Source organism: Aspergillus oryzae, chromosome 6, assembly GCF_000184455.2.
Source record: "Aspergillus oryzae RIB40 DNA, chromosome 6".
Classification (NCBI taxonomy): domain Eukaryota; kingdom Fungi; phylum Ascomycota; class Eurotiomycetes; order Eurotiales; family Aspergillaceae; genus Aspergillus; species Aspergillus oryzae.
The window spans coordinates 3,689,366-3,708,554 of record NC_036440.1 but is presented as its reverse complement, the minus strand read 5'-3'; the positions used below and the strand labels follow the sequence as shown (position 1 = coordinate 3,708,554).

The 19,189-nt window shown below is 45.4% G+C and overlaps 5 protein-coding genes across 5 annotated transcripts; all 5 read right to left on the bottom strand.

Moving 5' to 3' along the window:
• Positions 1–858: 858 nt before the first annotated feature.
• Positions 859–2,928, bottom strand: AO090138000201 (Zn(II)2Cys6 transcription factor; the record flags this gene model as incomplete). Its single annotated transcript, XM_023238490.1, has 1 exon — positions 859–2,928. One exon carries the CDS (start codon positions 2,926–2,928, stop codon positions 859–861), a length of 2,070 nt encoding a protein of 689 aa, XP_023093306.1.
• Positions 2,929–5,362: 2,434 nt separating this feature from the next.
• On the bottom strand, positions 5,363–9,864 carry AO090138000202 (uncharacterized protein; the record flags this gene model as incomplete). The annotated part of the gene is made up of 4 exons (XM_023238489.1): positions 5,363–7,826; positions 7,877–8,097; positions 8,139–8,768; positions 8,791–9,864. 4 exons carry the CDS (start codon positions 9,862–9,864, stop codon positions 5,363–5,365), a joined length of 4,389 nt encoding a protein of 1,462 aa, XP_023093307.1.
• Positions 9,865–11,419: 1,555 nt separating this feature from the next.
• Positions 11,420–12,123, bottom strand: AO090138000203 (uncharacterized protein; the record flags this gene model as incomplete). Its single annotated transcript, XM_023238488.1, has 3 exons — positions 11,420–11,500; positions 11,593–11,807; positions 12,039–12,123. 3 exons carry the CDS (start codon positions 12,121–12,123, stop codon positions 11,420–11,422), a joined length of 381 nt encoding a protein of 126 aa, XP_023093308.1.
• Positions 12,124–12,909: 786 nt separating this feature from the next.
• On the bottom strand, positions 12,910–14,085 carry AO090138000204 (uncharacterized protein; the record flags this gene model as incomplete). Its single annotated transcript, XM_001825645.1, has 2 exons — positions 12,910–13,485; positions 13,534–14,085. 2 exons carry the CDS (start codon positions 14,083–14,085, stop codon positions 12,910–12,912), a joined length of 1,128 nt encoding a protein of 375 aa, XP_001825697.1.
• Positions 14,086–16,991: 2,906 nt separating this feature from the next.
• AO090138000205 (alpha/beta fold hydrolase) lies at positions 16,992–17,981 on the bottom strand (the record flags this gene model as incomplete). The annotated part of the gene is given in 2 exon segments (XM_023238487.1): positions 16,992–17,182; positions 17,198–17,981. The coding sequence occupies 2 exon segments, from the start codon at positions 17,979–17,981 to the stop codon at positions 16,992–16,994; spliced, it is 975 nt and encodes a 324-aa protein (XP_023093309.1).
• Between the last annotated feature and the right edge of the window lie 1,208 nt (positions 17,982–19,189).

Here is a 19,189-nt window from a genome sequence, read left to right as displayed (position 1 = left end):
CTAAAGTAGTTCCCAGCCGACCCGATCATTCCAGAACACCATAATAAATGCAACATCTCACAACTTCATATTCCAATGCTCCAGGCTACTAATATTTGCTTGGGGTATATTGGTGTTACATATTTTACGACGTGTGTTTATTAACTCGAAATACTTTGGGGATAACAACAAATATATATCTATTTACATTACTCGATCGGAGTTTTGGTACAGCAGGTAACTAACCGTTTTCTACATATGCCAGTTATACTAACGTATCCCTAATACAAGGGAATTAGCATACAAATCAAGTAAACATGATATATTGGTACCTGATTCACGTTTAGTATAGTGTTTTAGAGTGGTCTCAAAGGTGAACTGTGAAGTGCGAAGACGTGTGCAAGTAGTAATGCGAGACTAATCACGAAATACATGCGGACTATATGAGTATCCCTATATCCGTTCCGTCATGGTGTGGTCCACAATTGGGTGTTGATGGTGCTATGCTAGACTACCCGTTCCTGTTCCCGTAATCCATGTGATATACCCAACTGTATACCCTGGTAGGAGCGTGTAGGTTACCGTCACCTAGTGTGATAGGGTGAATTAAGAGCATGCCGGCTCTAAGCAGTGATCTCAAGCTCTACATGCATAGTTGCACTCACACTAGTTAGTTATCTGATCGGGCTAACGAAACCTAACGAGCAAAATGCAGGCAAGACTTACCAGACTCACTGTAGATAACAATGATGCCGAAAGCAGATTAAACGCCATAGGAGAAAGCATTTGGAAATAAAAACTTGATATGAACTTGAAGATCAGAGTTAAATATACATGAAATGGTCCACAAAACTGCTACGTGAAACTCAAACGATGCCATTATGGTATGTTGTATCCAAAGCCTGCCCACGGAAATACTGCCGGAGAAAGCCATTGCTCGCAGGGTATATTGGTCACAATCTCCTCGAAACTTTCTGGCAATGCCCAGAAACTCGGGTCGAAACTGTCGGATGAAGTCGTGGTATCCATTGTCGGAGGCTCGTTGTATCCAAAACCGGCTGTGCTCTCCAAGTTACACACGCCATCAGAGAATACAAGGGATGGGGTAGGCTGGTAAGGTTCTCCTGGCGTTAATGAGTCCAGTATCGAACAAGCTCGTTGACATATCTCGCTGAACGGAACGTTTTCGTGCAGTCGTTGAAAGCAATTTTGCACTGCTTGCAATATAAGGTGCTTTGAATTTTGTGTAGTCCGGGCCTTTCCAAACAGAACCAGCAGAGTTGATATTGCTAAAAAAGCATGAAACGAACCTAGGCCATAAATATACCACTTGTAAGGGCTGAATTCGCTGCGCAGATTGAGGGTTTCATAGTTTGAGAGGATTGCAAGAGCTGCCTGTTCGCATTTTTCGTAACTACCTGTCACGCTCCCGTCTTCGAACCCCTCCGGTTTTAAGAGGCAGATTCGATGCAGGAGCAGAACAAGGTGATTGGTGTAGTTACTCAAAATAAACGAATGTGCCTGATGATATGGAGGGAGATCCAGTTGATCCGAAAAGCGCTCTGCCTGCGCTTGCAATTCCAGTTCAATTTCGTGATCCAATGCCTGGATCTTGGCCGGTGAGCACTCGGATTTCCCTGCACTCAGAGCGCATACACCCGAAGCCAGAGAATAGAGGCGGAACTTGAACAGGATATACGACATCTTTGTGGGATGCATCCGTCTTGATGAGTGTTGGATCCCATTTAAGGCTGTAGGGAGTGAATCTGCAACAATCTCCTCGTCTTCCACGTCCGCCGGTAGTTGGACATTGTTCTCGATATTAAATGGGGCTAGATTACCCAAACAGGTATTCTGAATGGTATAAAGCATTGTTAACCCTGCCCAGGCTCGTCGCCTCTCTTGGACTTCAATGGGATTCAGGCTCAGAAGCCCCGGATCAATGTGACACCCAATGGCGATGGCAATATTAAGTGTTGTTCCAAGGAGAGCCCAGGCTGGACCTTGGGCGTGATTAATGGCGTATATAAGCAGAATTAGGCATTGTAGGGTTTGCAAGTTGTGTTGCCACATAAAGTTATCGGCAGCGAGGCACTTCATCGTCGCTTGTCGGTATTTTGCTGCCAAAGACCTTGCACTTTCCGCAGGGGAAGCCTCTCGGCCCAAATCTGACAGAATGGGACTTTCTTTGTCGATAGCAGTGACAGCCAGCCCCAGGGTCACAAATAGCAGACCAACAAATGACACTGGAGCGTTACGAGGATCCTGTTTGAACTTGGTATAATTCGATCGGAAGGTCCCGTCATGAAGGATGTGGAACAGCGGGGAAAACACGTCGAGAAACGTGGTGATGAGTTCATCGCAGTGCCGAAACGGCGGTAGCATGTCTAAAAGAGCCTGTTTGCTGGGAGGTGTATCGCAGCAGAAGAAGGCGTGGGACGGGAATTCCATTTGAGATTGGTTCTGAAGCGAATGGAAGACGTCGGGATCGCGAGAGGTGCTATAAGGAACGTATCGCACATAGCCCGATTGGGACGTAATGATACTGCCGACTTCACCACGTTGAGATGTAGTAATATTGCGGGTGAAAAATTGGCCGTCGGTATTGATCGAGGCCGGGTTTGCAGAAAGCTCATCCTCAGTCAGAGGGGTATCATTTTGGAGGACGGGCGAGCGGATACTGCGATTATGTTGAGTTGTGGACATCGAGGTGAACTCAATATTTTTCACCAGTAGACTTTCTAGATCTGAGATTCGCCGAAGAAGAGTTTCCTGGAGAGCGATTGCCTCGGATTGTGCTGGTTGAAGATTATGTTCAACATCACGCTTAAACCGACATGACGACGCTACTCCGCGCTTCCGGCAGGTGTCACATGGCACACAAGACCCTAAGCAGCGTATTTTCCTCCGTCGGCAATTCTCACAGCTGAGAGGTAGCCTTTTTGGCATTTTGGCGGGCTATATTCCAGGGAAATTGGGGGTGATGCAGAATCAAGGTTGAAAGTCCTTGCAAGTCTACCGATTTTCATAACATCGGGGTTTGCGGGGAGAGGCCTGCCTGCGTGGTTGTTTGTCCAATAACGCGGCAGTACGGAGTACAGCGGACTAAATCTAGGTAATAGTCAACTGCTAATCTTTACCAACTTTACCAACAGCAACGCACTATTATCTAGCCAATTAGATCTATTTATAAGGTCCCACTATACTATCTACCAATTATAATAGTTTCAATTCTCAGATTCTTAACTAGTCCGCCTCCAAAGATACTTGCCGCTTTAAATTATTTGGTCCTGCAGTACCTTACCGCTTTTTTAATTTGATATCTCTAGGCAGTGTAACCCCTAGGGTTAGATACTACTCTACTAAATTTAGGCACTACAACCCCTAAACTTAGGGCCTCGTCTCATACCACCATCACCACTACCGCTACCACTACCGCTACTAGAGTTGTTAACAGGTCGGGTTTTCACGTGAGAACCCGCGCCCGCCCCGCCCCCGCAGTGGATTTAGGTTAACCCGACCCAGAAAATCCGCGACTAAGACCGAAACAGGTATAGTATGGCTGACTAAGTTGACATCTCACTTCTTTAGGCCTTGGTGGCGGGTTTTCCGGGTTCAACCCCCTGTATTGTCATCTATTTATACTGCCTTTTTACCAAAGTTACCGTCACTATATAAGTATCAGCCTGTGTGCTCTTCTAAAATATGTTATGAGGTTAATAGTCGTAGACAATATGCTGGTTTCCTGCGTACCTGACGCGCCTGTTCTTCGGACGGGAATACTACCGCAGATTGAAGAGACATATCCATACGTAGTAACACCTTGGGCGATTGCCTTTCTTGTATTCACCAGTTTGAGAGGATGTAGCGAGATCCATATACCCATGTACCCTGGCCTTACTCTTCACAGGGACTAGGGTAGCATCTAGGTGTCGCAGCATTACCCAAACTCATGATGCACGTTGGCTACTGGAATACCGATATGGCAATACTAAACTGTTATGCTGTAGTAGTGTCAGGGATTTGAGTGATCACCGATTTAGGGTAGTCTATAGTCAAGATTTCGTGAGTCCAGATTGGATTATCACCCCAGCTATGAAACACTCGATAAAGTGAAGGGATGAGGCGGAGCTTAAATACTTTGGCCATCACTCTCATTAATGAAGGGAAAGAGATTACATTTCATACACAATGCAGAATACGATAGATATCGGCTGGTTTGATATTGATTCCAGTTTTGCTGTCCTAAATCACGGTCGCCTGCGAAATGTGGTCAACTAGTTACCAGACCCCTAGAACCAGTACCCATCGTTATCTGTTTCTCTGGGCAGACAAACTAAAGATCACGCCCTTCAGCGGTTATATAACCAGAACAATATCCAGAGACAGGTCTCAAAATCTTAGATACGACATTGCCTCGTTGGAAAGTCAAGAGCCGGTTCTTTTGGCTGACGGTGACATTATGGAGACGGAACGCTTCCATTCCAAATTGAAACTCGACGCTGGAATGGGTCAACCAGTGTCGTGGGATAACTATTCTGCGGGCAGGCTCCTGCAAGTACTGTGGTCACGGCTCGTTTTCCTGTTTCCAGTCTCATAGTACATAAGTCCAAGTCCAAGACAAAGGAATGAAAAAATATAATATGCTCCTTAAAGCGGGTGACGAAGATCGACAAATTGTGGCCAAAGGCCACAAGTGGATATGGACCCTTTAGCGCGCAACACCTCGACCTTGGCAGTGACTGGAGTGCTACGCATGTTATTTCCAAAAATCGATTAAGGATCGTAACTTCCAGGTACAGAAACTGGGAGCCTGCTGCGTAGCGTGTATATGATTGACAATCTCGATGGTGGGCTATACAGGCCCCCCACAGTGATTTACCAGTGGGTAGTTCCTTCAAGATTCCAAAAACAACAGGTGCTGAAGCATAGTTGTATACGACAAGTATCAGCAGGGGCTGGCCGATAGGTCTTTAGATTCAATTGAATCGCAGTGGAGTATGTGGTATTCTTCAGGCGATCAAACATCGTGTGATTTTGATAAGTCCCTCTCCAGGTAAGGCCGACTCATATTCAAGTTTACAGCATACCAGGGCCGTCAAGCCAAGATATACCATGTAAGCCATCATGAAGAACGCCACAACGAAATCCATCCTGGCCCAGAACACCGAGTAGGGTGTATACAGAGAAATATAATCACGGGCTTCGTCATCCACAGACGTTCCATAGCATCGATGATATGGAAGTTCGTCTCCATAGATGGGTATATAGCTCCACAAGGCATATTGGCGTTGTGAGAGTGATGTCTACTTCAGCCACTATGTCGGTGGGATTCTCACTATCCCTTTCCATGGAGCTGAGATATGAGATTCGAGGAATAGTGTCAGCAAGTGGCGCCGTACTCAGCCATTACCTTCACGAGATCCTCTAGTCCGCGATACTCTGCCCATGACATCGGGGTCTGTCCATTGATATCTGTGACATTAGGGTCCGCACCTTTCTCAAGCAAAAGTAGAATGACTTGGTTTAGCCCATGCTCTACTCCCCACAACAACGGTGTCTGGCCATAGACAGCATCTGCACAATTAGGGTCCGCGCCCTTCTCGAGAAGAAGCCTAATCAGTGATTCATCGCGGCGAGATGCTGCCCAGTGAAGGGCTGTTGTGCCGTAAGCTGTCACTTTTGTGTTTGGATTTGCACCGCGCTGCAATAACGCTTCAGCAATTTCTTGTTGGGCGGTTACAACCGCCCGCATGAAGGGAGTCTGGCCGTGAATGTCTGGAATGTCTGGATCAGCACCGTTAGCAAGTAAGAGCCTGACCAGATTTTGTTGGCTATATGTTGTTGCCCATAGTAGCGGGGATGCGTTGTTATCATCTTTCATGTTAGGATCAGCACCATACTTGAGCAAAGTTACAACGGCAGCCTCTTGTTCACACCTTACGGCTAATGAAAGTGGAGTTTGGCTACTCTCATCTTTGCAGTTCGGATTCGCACCTTGCTCAAGCAGGAGCAAGATAGCTTCCTCTTGCCTATTCAGTACTGCCCAGAAAAGAGAAGTTCGGCCCTCGATATCGCTGGAGTTGGGGTTCGAACCACGCTTAAGTAGGGAGCTGATGACTGACATCTGATCATTTTTGACCGCCCATGAGAGAGGACTCATACCAGTGTTGTCCTGCAATTCCAAATTCGCACCGTGATCAAGGAGGACATTTACAAGACAGTTGTCCCCAAATTGTGCGGCCCAGGATAGTGGCGTTCGGCCGTCAATATCCATATGGTCTGCACCATAGCCAAGTAAGTGACGGACAGCTCCAACCTGGCTATGTTTTACAGCCCATAGGATAGGAGTCCTGCCACAATCGCCTTTCAACGTCGGATTAGCTCCTGCTTCGAGGAGGAGATTCATGATACTGATGTTACCAGACTGTGCAGCCCATGATAGTGGTGTTCGACCGTCAGAGTCCTTGTTATCTGGATCCTGCCCTTTCCTGAGAAGCAATAACACTCTGGCTAGACTAGATGTTTCTGCAGCTCTTGACAAAGCTGTCTGTCCAGGTCTGCGAGGGTGGTGCAGGCCTCTTTCTTGCAACATCATGACAACCTCATTGTGCTTGCTGTTCAGCGCTCTCGAAATCAAAGTTTGTCCGTTACTTTCTTCCAGATCTGGATCAGCTCCAGCCTCAAGTAGTAATCGCGCAGTATTATGATGGCCATTCCTCAATGCCCACCATAATGGAGTTCTGTTGAATTTATCTTCTGTATCAGGATCAACTTCAGCATTCAGGAGCAACTCGACAATGTCGTAATGGCCGTTCCGGGAAGCCCATATCAATGGTGTTTGCCCGTGCAGATTTTTCGTCATTGGATCCACGTCGCCCTGGGCGAGTAACAACTCCGCAATCTCCTTATGGCCTCCTAGCGAAGCCCAGCCCAGCGGGGTGCGTCCATCCTTATCCTTCAGATCGGCTTCGGTATCCTTGTAACTGAGAAGTAATTTCACAACTTCACTATGCCCTTCTGCTGCTGCCCATGATAGTGGAGTCCGACCATGGCTGTCTTTATCATTTACCCGGTACCCCCTTTCCATGAAGTGCCTGATAATATCCACAAGCCCGACCTGCGCGGCAAGATGCAGCCCTGTAATGTCATTGGGTACCTTCTGACTATAGTTTGGATGTCTGGAAGATCCAGAAACCATTATCGCCTGACAGACTGCTGACGATTTGGATCCATCCTTAAGAAGTTTCGCAATCAATTCTTCCATATCGACCCGACTTGAACGAACGTGGTGGGCCCAGAACACTGCGGCAAAATCATAGAGAGGGTACAGTAGCAGTCTCTTCTCGAAATCATCATCTGTTTTGCAGATACCAATTCCAAAAGTATCGAATGACAGATATGTAATGCAAGTAACAGCAATGTCTGTATTAGCATCTGGAAACCAAGATCTCCATTCCTTTTCAAAGTATTCCTGTGCGGTATAGTGCACCAATCGGACAATACTACTGCTCTTGTCCACTGTCACTAGGCCCGCACAAACAGATGTCATTAGTCCCACATCTGTAATGTTGTCTCTGTCGAGCTCTCGGGTGTCAATTTGAACAGCGATAGCATGTTGCAATTCAGATGTCTTCAAAGGCCTCTTGGAACAGACAATCCATGAGAGAATCCGCATAGCCAGATTTCGGAAACCACCCATCTGTCCTTGGATCCTTCCCTTGGCCTCACTATAAGCTTTCTCATATGCATCTACTCCTTTGGGGAGGTTCCTCAGAGCATTCTTGACATCGCTATATGATATCTTGTCTTGTAAAGAGTCTAGGTGAAGCTTCGCAAGCAGAAACCTTGACTATAGTTAATTTTAGGCGAAATCGGATTGGATGGAAGTACTTACATCCCGTCAACTACTTCCACAATCCGTGCCTTCACTTCATTTGCTAGACTCAACTCCCTCGAGATGAAAGACGGTAGAGATGACATATGCCCTTCAAGGTATTTCTCTATATCGTTGTCCCTGGCGCGAATCTCTAGAAATATAGCTCTCCGCTTTTGAAATACTTCCTTTATGTCATCGATAAATCGTGAAGTAGTAAATATGTTCACGGGAGTTGCATCCTGCAATCTAAAAAGCTCAGCCAAGAACTTAGCACGCCCACTTCTGAGACCTGACACTCATCCAGAGCATCGATGACAATGAATACTTTCTCATAACTCGAGCCGATAGTGTGCAATGCTGTCCAGATTTCGTCAGAGGTAGGACGAGTCTGTTGGTTTTTATGATTTCCAAAGAGATTCTTCAAACATTTTGGCAGTGTAGGAGTTTGGCAAGCTAGCTGTTTCAGTAGACTAGTAAGAAGATCAGTCGATGTTTGCTCGTTCTGGCGCCGAAAGTTACAGAATATATAGGCAACTGCAACATGGCAATCGTCCTTGAACTTTATCCCCAGATAATTGACGACGATGGAAGCCATGATAGTTTTACCTGCCCCGGGAATACCCTGGCAGAATAGCGTTGTCTTTGACTGTTCGAGCCATTGTTGGAAGGGGTCAGAGTCGAGTAGCCATTGACCCGTTCCTTCCTGTCGCCTACTGAAATGGTCACTTTGCTGTGGGCCGTAGTCGACGGGACTGAGCCAGGTGAGTATTTTTCGCTTTTCACCCTCCTCCATGGCTGAGTTCATATGAGTCACATGGGTTGTAATTTGAGACACTTCGTCGCATACTTTCATTATTGTTAGTTTGCGGCGATGGATATAAGAGGATGATATTAAAGCGTCGCGACTTGCCTTTATTGAGTATCTGAAGCACATCCTTAGCTTTGCGTTCCGCGTCCAACGCCGTCGGTTGCACAAAGCCCAGAAGTTCCTTCGCACAGGCAGCTGCTGTAGCAGCTGCATATGAATGCCATTGATCGTTCTTGTGCGAATTCGCATAGTCCGATATTCCTCGGATGACGATGCAGGGGAAGTTGTTTATCAATCCAGCCGCCTCCATCTCAAGACAGATGGCGCCATGTCTCTGCTTGATCTGCGCTCTAGTTGGCGCATGCTTTACCACCGCGCTTCCTGTCGCCACAATTCCATAATGTATTTCCGGGGAAGTGTCAAATCGATCTTCTCGATGTATTCGTTGGGCGGGATCACACCCTGCACAGGATCTACCACCGGTATGGCGATAGTTGTCCCAAAAGAGTTGATCATATGAAGAGCCAGGATAAGCAAAGCCTTTCTTTCTCATATAAGGGTACTTATCCAGCATACTGTTAATGTATTGACAGATCTTGTTCTCACGAGTTTGGTGCTCTGCTTCCATCTTGGCTAGTGCAGTACACAACGTTCGGGGCGGTCGATCCAACGCATATATATTCTCGAACGAGCCATCCGGTAGCCGTTTGCCAAAGTCATACACAACAACCCCACTAGAGCCCCTATCACTGCCTATAACTACATCCCCTAAGCGGATGTCGCGCGTTTCATTATCATCGTAATGGGGTATCCCTGCGCCAATACCCACCATGAGGCCAACTCGGATGTTGGGAAAGGTGAACAGCATGTCTGTTGCAACAACGGCGGCAGAGCTAGCACCCAGTTCATCCTTTGGCAGGCAAGCAATGACGACTTTGAATCCACTCATGGCTCCTAGGAGATATGTATTGTGATCGGCCTCCTGTGGAGGCGTTTGTGGATCCCCATGCTCTTCATCTAGCATCCCCTTTGCTGCGGCCATTTCAATAGGGAGAGCCGAGACCCAACCTATCGTGTACTCTTCGTTGCCATACGGGGAGCTCCAAATCCCTGGTCCTGAGCTCTGGATGCCATTTTTGCTCTTCACCTCATTTCCAGTCCCGTCGACATTGATCATTTCCAGGGGTCTTTTCCCCATTGTGGTTAGTATCGCAAATCAAAAGCTACGTCTTGAAATGTTTGTGAACAAGTTCCATGTTACTCATAAGTTCAAGGTTCCGAGTCCAGCTGTATGATACTGAAAGCGATGGACAAAGCAAGTTTGAGGGAAGCAGATGGAGAGGCGGTGCACAAGGCTGTGCGCATAAACGCTGTCAGCCTCGTCGGGTAGCTTTTCGCGGGGTTGCTTTTCTGACGGCCAATGACTTGCGATTTATTTTTCCAGTCTATACTCTACATAGCTTAGCTGGTCACTGTTTTGTGACCTTTAATACAAAAGCATGGATTCAACGGTATATTGAAATATGTGAGCATCCAGGCTGATCGTTTTCTGCAGCATCGCATTGGAGAATTAATAGATGTCAGAATCCTTTAATGATAATACTTAGAAGAGAAGCGGCGTACCTCCATTCCTGAATGAGGAGCGTGAAGACCCACCAATTTACACTAAGTGTACAGAGATAGGGTGCGAAAAGATCGTGGTGGTCCCTGTGGGCTGTGCCTAGGGTGGTCGTATTACTCCGTACACATTATATTTCGAATCTAGCAGGCAGGCTTTGTGAAAAGGTAAATGATATATAACTCCGAGAGGGATCTTTCCCTGCCCTAATATGCCTCAGTAGCACCAAGTGGGCCATTTAGCTACTGCAGTGGAGTATATCTTGTGGATATAACTGCCGGAGATCAATGTTATTCTGACTTGATCATGGACCACCGTAGTTAGTAGGCCCTGTGTGTATACTACGTAGCTTGCAGCGTCTCTCTTGTTGTGATTCGTAGTAACCCTAGCCTAGGCCGGAAATGGTCATATATTCCTACATGGAAGCTCTTACCTGAAGCTTTTCCTGCGTCTGACTGACAACCTTTCATGGGATGTGACGTATCGTACTGTATTGTACAGATATTGTTAATCACTTAACCAAGTTTAATTATCCGATAGTGTACCCATCAACTCTACTTATAAGGACCACTACAACCACCAAAGCAATTTGATTGAAATCCAAAAATAGCAAAAACATACAACAGGAGGGATTCGCTGGTGGTCACCCACCCAACTACTAACCTCCCGGCGTGTGGCTTAAGTACGGCTGAGCGGACGGGAAGCCCTGTTCTCCACACCCTATGGTCGTATGTATCTGTTTTTCAGTTATAGCAAATTATATGGGGAAAGCAAAAAACCTTCTACTTTTCACCAAAACAACTTGTTTAATGGTGGCGCAAATGACCTACTTATATAGATGCCTTAGTGATTTAATTCTTGGCCAAATGAAAGGGTATAAACATTACATTGGTGATTCATTCTCAACGCTGCTGGTAATTTGCTGAAATATATAACTAGTTTGCGACGATCTGGTATCGAAAACGCTACTAAGAGAAAGAAATATTACCCCGAGAAGGAAAACCACGTTAGTATAGGAAAATCTCCTCAGCAAATATATGCAAAATATGAGAAGACCTATGCGGCGCGAAACAAGGTATTTCAGATAATTCGTTGATCACAATAGATTGTATCGTTGGCTTCCCACCACCATTTGCTACCGTTGATCTACCCGTTGCGCGGCAAGACAATCCAACCAAGCTGTTTCATAAACTCCGTTGTTTTGGGGGTTGGAGATCTACAGAAAATCTTGGCTATGATTCTACCGAGAGACCCGATAGCTCTGAACTGTGTATCAATGTCTTGCAATGTATCATGGAGGAATCGAACATTGATCTCGTTGTCTGTGACAAGAACGCAGTTCGGACCATAAACGACGGTTTCCAATGTTTGCAAGTTGGTGCAGTGTTCCTGCAGAAGTCGCAAATTCTGCCAGCCATCTTCTCTTATCTTTATTTTGTCCAGCTGGCCATCTACCCGCTCTGTGGCTGGAAAGTTGATCTGTAGATAAGCCAGAAAGCCTGCATTCACCGAGCCGATGCAGTCTAGAAAAGACTTTAGAAGACTGCCCTGACGCTGTGTCCCTTCCTCGAGGGTAAACTCATTTGTACTATAGAGGACTGATTTTGCTTCATCTGAAATTTGTCGATTGGTATATAGAAGCGCAAGCCATTGGGGTGGCCTTTCGGGTGCAAAGGATTCTATTGACCCACCCGGGTCCTAAAATAAGAAGACTAGATATGGCACAGCCAGCACTTATTTATAAATATTCTCACACAGATCGATCAAGAGGCTTAAAAAACTAGCGTGAGCTGGAGATGTTGGCCAAGAAAGAGTCCTGTTTGACCTCGCAGCCGACATAGTACCGAAGACCTATTGTGCTAGATGGTGACAGAGTCTATCGAACTATAGATTCAGAATTCGAGGTCTGGTCAATCCTTCTGTTTGAGCCTGCAATTGAGTGTTCGTGGTAGGTTAATAGGCTGCTGGCGATGGCTAGGATGGCATTCGCGGCGAATCTTGCTGTTAAGTCTTTGGATACTTTTCTCGTTCTCAGTGCCTTTGGAAAGTCAAGAGGCGAGGAGCGTTCGACCAAAGGTTCAAGATTAGGCTAGCCACAAGTGGTGTCTTATGCATGTATATGAGGTACTAAATCTCTTGTACGTCCTAGTTCTGATGATTCTAGAAATACAGAATCTGTTTCTGTGACAAGTTAAGCTGATGAGGGGTAGGGAAATCCAGGTGTAACTTTTTTATATTTCTTTGTTTAGCATTACTCTAAATTCAAATACTATTGCGACCATAACGGCACACTTATTAACTAATCCTGATCAGATCCGAAGTAAAGGACGGCAATAGTTCAATCGACATCGGCAAAACTCCGGCCAGACAAATAGTTGATTGTAATTAGAACTATGACTACACGACAAAGTCCTGTCGGTGAGTTGGGATTGCACATCACGAACAGATCAGAAAATTGAGTTGAACCTATACGGGTAGCCATGTTGGGGTGCTGGTCAAATGCACTTGGAAAAAGCGGTAAACCCTCTTTTATATTCGAACTCTATAAACAAGCACTGCTAGTGGAGAGAAAGGTATTATACACAAAGATACAAAGATGTGTAGTCATATATACAAGAAGAGAAATTAGATCTTGCCCGCACCAGCATTCTTGGGGACGTTAACCGCGGCCTGAGAAGCCGGGGTAGCAGGGGCAATCTTGAGGCCCTTGAAGTCACCGAAGAAGGAGGTATCTTTGAGGGGGGGAAGAGTACCGGACTTGGTGAGGACATTGACCTCGCAGGCACGGCCAAGGGCGGAGCTGCACTGCTTGTTGGAATTGGCGTCGGGGGAGAAGAAAGCCTTGCCCTTGAAGTCGGCGACAACGGCCTTGACATCGGTGAAAACGTTACCCTCGAAGATACCCCTGGCAGTGGCCTCGCCTCCCTCAAGAGCGTGGCCAGTGTTGCCGTCCCAGACGTTGTTCACAGCGTGCAGGAGGGTGCCTCCGCTCAGGGCAGGGCTGCGGCCAGAGGTGTGGTAGATGTAATTGTTCTGCAGGGTGATCTGGTCTCCCTTGCCAACCATCTCGAAGGTCCAGTAGTGGTATCCGTTGCATCCGGCAGAGAAGGGGCTGTCACCGTTGATGAAGTTGTTGGAAAGAGTAACACGCTTACTGGTGTTGAAGCCGAAGACGTAGTGCTGACGTCCGATACGAGCAGTCTGCATGCTATTAGTATTGGGTTATACAGGGGATAAAGGTAAACATACAGTAACATGGTCAACCCAGATCAGATCAGCGCCATCAAAAGAGAGGGCATCACCACCCCACACGTACTGGGGGTTCAGGTCAGTAATCTGGATATTCTGGACAATGATGTTGGTAGCACCACCGCGGAATCTCAAACCCTTGCCCTTGATGATACCCTTGTTACCAACACCGATGATGGTCTTGTGGGAGGCGACATCGATGGGGGTCTTGGCAGCAGTGTCCCAGGTTCCAGTGGATTTGCCGGCATTTCCGCAGTTGTCCTGGATGATCTTCTGGCATTTTGCGCCTTCACCCCAGTTGGCACAGACGGTTCCCTTCGAGGTGCCCTCCGTTCCGGTGTAGTCGTACAACTTGTCAAGGACAATCACACGAGGGGAGGGATCGGCGAGCAACTTCTTGAGTTCGTTGATATCCTTCGGGGTCTGAGGTGCAGCGTTACCACCACCCGTCACGCCAGAGGCGAAACCTTGGGCAGCGCCAGAGACTTTCTGGGCGACACCGAGCTGGGTGAGGCCCAGGAGGGCAGCAAAAGTGACTGACAAGAGCTTCATAGCGGGCAAAGAAGTTTTCAAATCTTGCTGCCTTGGGCAATGATACCTGAGAAATGGTAGCAAAAGCTACGAGAGATCCAAAGCCTTTTAAACCTTCGGCTCTTACTACCAGACCAGAAGCAAAGCAAAGGATAACGCGGTAACAACCGGGAGGAAAATTAGGGAGCGGGTGGGTCCATAGTGTGAAGGATGAGACATTTCAGTCCTAAACATCCGTCTCCAAAGAAGCCAAGACTAGGGGTCATCCGGTCCCTGGAAAACTAGAAGATCTAATTCTCCGGGTTCGATCTCCGAGTTGTACCCTTTCTCCACTGACTGACTCGTTATTGAACCAACTATCCTGTATCTGTAACGGGCGGGGCCATCCGACTCCATCTATTTGTCTAATATGGGAGCCCCTGTCCAGCTAAGAACAGGCACCAAGCGCTTAGATACCGTGTTGGAATGGTTCAACTGAGGCCAACAAGGCTCGAGCGCACGGGTTTAGATCTCCTTCTTGTCTGGTTCTGCGGAATCTGACTCCTCCGGCCCCATGTTACTACATCATTTAATACTTAAATAGTGCGATTGAAAATATATTGACCCGGGTTAGCAACAGGACAATATGTGTCTAGCAACAGGTCATGACCAGGAACGGGAGGTCAACGGAAAAACAGGATCAAACGGGGCTGGTGGTTCTAATCCTACTTTAACGGCGGGCCCATATTTTTGAAACTTTATTCCAGAACACTGCCTCATATAGCTTACCTTGAAAATTATAGGGCTCGGTGGACGGACCAGTGGAATTCCAGGGAGGTGGCACATGAACCGTGGCGTGAGAGAAACTAGGCGTTAGGGTTATCATCAACTCAAAACACTAGTAGTGCCGATCGGCACTGTTCCGAGTGATGAAGAGGTTCGCTCAGGGCTCTACCCTTCTTTCCGTGCTCCACCGACTGCCGTCCATTGCCCTGAAGCCTTGCTGAATTTTAATGGCACGTCAGCCAAGCATATGACTGTGGATATGTATTTCAATAGCGCGCATGGCAAGGATGGCATACCACGATTGTATATGTGCACTCCACAGTTTGAGTTGCTGTGAATGCGCTTGTTTTATGAGTGAAAATCGAACCCTGACCATTCTCACTATTTTACTGTACCTAAGATCAATATTGATACGATTGATATACGAACTTTGGTTCAAAACATCTTCAAAATACCCCGAAACGTCTTTTGTATGAAATCATTAGACAAGCACTGAAAAGGCATCGCTATTCATCCATGACCTCTGACACTAGCCTCCATTTTTATGGCATGTTATACGGAGGGATACCCCGGAACTTGTAGCAAAATCTCCGAGACAGGTCGCTCTTCAATGTATCCACATAGTAGATGCATCCCCACCGAAGCATATCCTACGCTGATGTAAGAACCGTTCATCACCAGTCCCGCGTCTTCCGTTGTTTATCGGATGGAACCTGGTCACGTTGTCACAGCATACACTCCTTCTACTAAACCGACTGTTTAGTTGAATATTACGGATTAGTGCATGTTTGAACTATTATCATATGCATCCCAGCTGCGTGTTTATGACACCTTAGAGGTTGATCCTTTAAGCTTAAGCAAGAAGCGGTCGTCTCAAAAAGGTAAGAATACGGAGCATGAGGGGTTCCTCCGTAAGTTCGCCGGGTCAAGGGCCTCTTGTTATAGTCAGCGGGGACTAGCCTCTAGAAGGATTTTGTTCACAGGAAGGCTAGTAAGGGCTTGGCTGAGACGACATGTTCCAGAATGGTGACTTATAACTCGGTTCTAGAAGGACTACATAGACTCGATGCAATTGCCACAACCAGGATATAGTAATCACGATCCTCGGGAGCGTCGGATATATTTCTCAGCCCCAGATATCACTCAAGAAGATGATCGAGTTGTGCGATGTTTGACATCCGTCGAGCCCATCATTAAAGGATCTTGACTAGCTTTTGTACAAAATTGTAGAATAAGAAAAGACTCAAAGTTCACCCCCTCGAAGGTTTGTCGACATTCTTCCAACAACAAAACACTTCAGATATCCCAACAGCATCAGGCCAAGATTTCGTCTAGCAGACAGCATTGAGCTAAGTCATCCCATAAAAGATGAACCACAACCCAATGTTGAACTAAGGTGTTTGACTGGCTGTAACAAATCTATACAATTAAGAAAGGTTTCTTTGTGTGTAGTTCAACGTAGGTTTTGTATAGTATTGCGTTGGGTCAAGTTTCTCTGATTCTTGTTGTCGTGAGCTTATGAGTTGTTAATGCTGCCATGGGGATCGCGACGCCATCGACAATCGATTTTTATGAATATGAGAAGAGGTAAACAGTCAGCCGTATAATTGACTTACATGAGGACAGTATGGAAACATCCCATATGCCGAAATATTCACATCATGCATGTAGCCCTGTTTCCCAATCATGTTTCGTCTGGAACACAATAACTGATGTGCTTGAAACAACGTTCATCACCACCAGGGTAAGAAAGGAACACGTACAAGAATGAAACTGTCAATCTATGGTAATTTATTTCTTATAAGTAGAGATCGACCTAATAACTAGGTGATTATTAACTAAAACACCAAAGTGACAGATGTAATCTAACGGGTCATTACTGAACATTTTAAACATGTATGCTTCGCGGTAGCACTATGTATGTGGAGCTAAGAAAAAATTGAATGTCAAAGGTGAATTACTACATCGGTCCTATTGAGACAGTCGAAGAATGGGTCCTGTATAACAAAGTTTGGGATAGAGATATCTTGAGTTCCGCGTTGTTCTCCCCTCGAACAGCCCAGATGATCATAAAACTATGGTATCCAATAACTCTAGAACCACGCAAAGAAAGCAAGTGCTGAATTCAAAGACAAACCGACTAGTCACCATCCAGCGGACATCTATTGCTGGAGTCTATTCCAGAACTCTTCGATAAAGCCCGCAACCTCCGGTACCCTTTCCCTAACTACTCCATGGCCGACCTGGGGCACGACCACAACATCCTGCATTCCAAGCTCATGCAAGTCCTGCACGCTACACAAATCATCCAGCTCCCCAAGAACACATCGACTCTTGATCCCCGTCGTCGCCGCTTTCGCAAACTCACCATGTTTATCAAAAACTCCACCATCCCTAAAGATACCGACTACGCTAGCGGCATGCCCTGCATGCTCTTTCATTTCCCAATCTCTGACAGCTTCTGCCACAACCTCACCTCGTCCCACCCTCTCCTTCCAATCCGAAGGCACAACCAACCGGCCCCCTTCCAGCACTTCCAGGATCCAATCTCGCGCAGCCTCTTCCAACCCCTCCCCACCACGCAAGTAACCTTTCTGCACCTCATCGAGCCCGGCGGTGCGGCGTAGGCCCGCCGGGGCAACCAAAGCCATCGACGCGACGCGTTCGGGGTGCGCTGCCGCAAAACTTGCTGTGGTAGACCCGCCAAAAGAATAGCCAATGAAATGGGCATCAGTCCATCCAAGATGAACCATCACGGCTTCTATTAATCCATGGAAGAGAGCGGGGTCGTGCGCCACAAACGGTGTTTCTGAGAGTCCGTGGCCCCACAGATCCACTAGGACACAATGAGCCGAGGGGAAACGCGAGGACAGTGCGTTGGCTAATGGCTGGAGGCCGATTGCAGGTGTTTGCACCCCGTGGACGAATAGTACCCGGGATATGGGCTGTTTACCATCCGTGGAAACAGGAGATGAGGGTGGTAGTTCGTAGTATGCTGCTTTGCCGTGGAGGGTTTGTAAATATGATGCTGGTGGAAGCCGGTTGCCGAAGGTTGCGACGAAGGCGGCTTCCAATGGGGCGGGAATGGGCTGCGTTGCGCCGCTGGGTGGCACTGTCCCAGGGCGGGGGAGCACGATCAAAGGCTTAGACATGGCGGGGATATTTTCTCGATGTTGGCAACGATAGTCATGGAAGGTGGAGAGAGATATGGAAATATTGATGTCGATCGGCTCACTTATCGCTTTTCTGCCTTGTGTGTCCGCCTTCGATACAGTGTGCTAGACAAGGGTCTGTAACACTTTTCTCTAGAAAAGGTAGGGTGTAAGAAGCAATTAGGGCAGCATAAAAGGTTAAATCCATATTTTGAGACAGCTGTATACAGTATCAAGTTTCCTGAATTATTGTTCTTTATGGAACATTTTTATTCTAGATTATAAAATCAGGTAATGTTACGGTCATACCGTTAGTCAATTTATTTAATAATAGATAAAGTCTTCAATAGTTATAAAGTAGTTGTTATTCCCTTATATAAATATTCTATTAATTATTTAAAAATATAGATAATATTAGAGTGGTACGGGTAACCCGACAAACCCGACCCGAACCCGACCCTAAATCTAGAAAACCCGCCCCGACCCGAAATTGGTTATGTGATCTAAAAATCTATTATTTCTAGACTTTTTTTATATTTCTATAACGTAATCGGTAAGCGAGTTGCCTATATAAATGAGTTATCCACCACACGCGTTTTCAACGCGTCTTAATTTCTTAGATAATTAAAATATTAGCTATACTACTAAAAATATTTAAATTAAAAAAATTACGCGTTAAGTAGAAAGATAGAATTCTATTAGCTATATTAGCTATAAAAAAAATAAAAAATTAATAGTTTTAAAAAGATAGCTAAAATTTTTAATATATCTATTACTATATTATATTATTGTTTAAATAAAGATTTTTTTTAAATAATATTTATACTAATAATTATAAAATAATTTTTAATAAAAAAAAATTATTTAAAAAATAGATTCTATTATTAAATAAATATAAAATATTTTTTAAATTTATATATATATAAAAAATAGCTAATATTTTATTTTTAAAATATAATACTATCTTTTTCTCTATTATTATAGAGAAGAAATAGATATATAATTTTATTAAATATATATTTAAATTTAAATTCTATTTTATATATTATTATAATTATTAATATATTAAGATAAAAAATCCTAAGATTTTAGATATTTAATTTAAATAAATAAATAAAATTATTTAAAAATATAGTATAGTTTTAAATAATATATATAATTTTAATAAAATAAGATTTATAATAGATCTAATAATTATAATTAAAGTT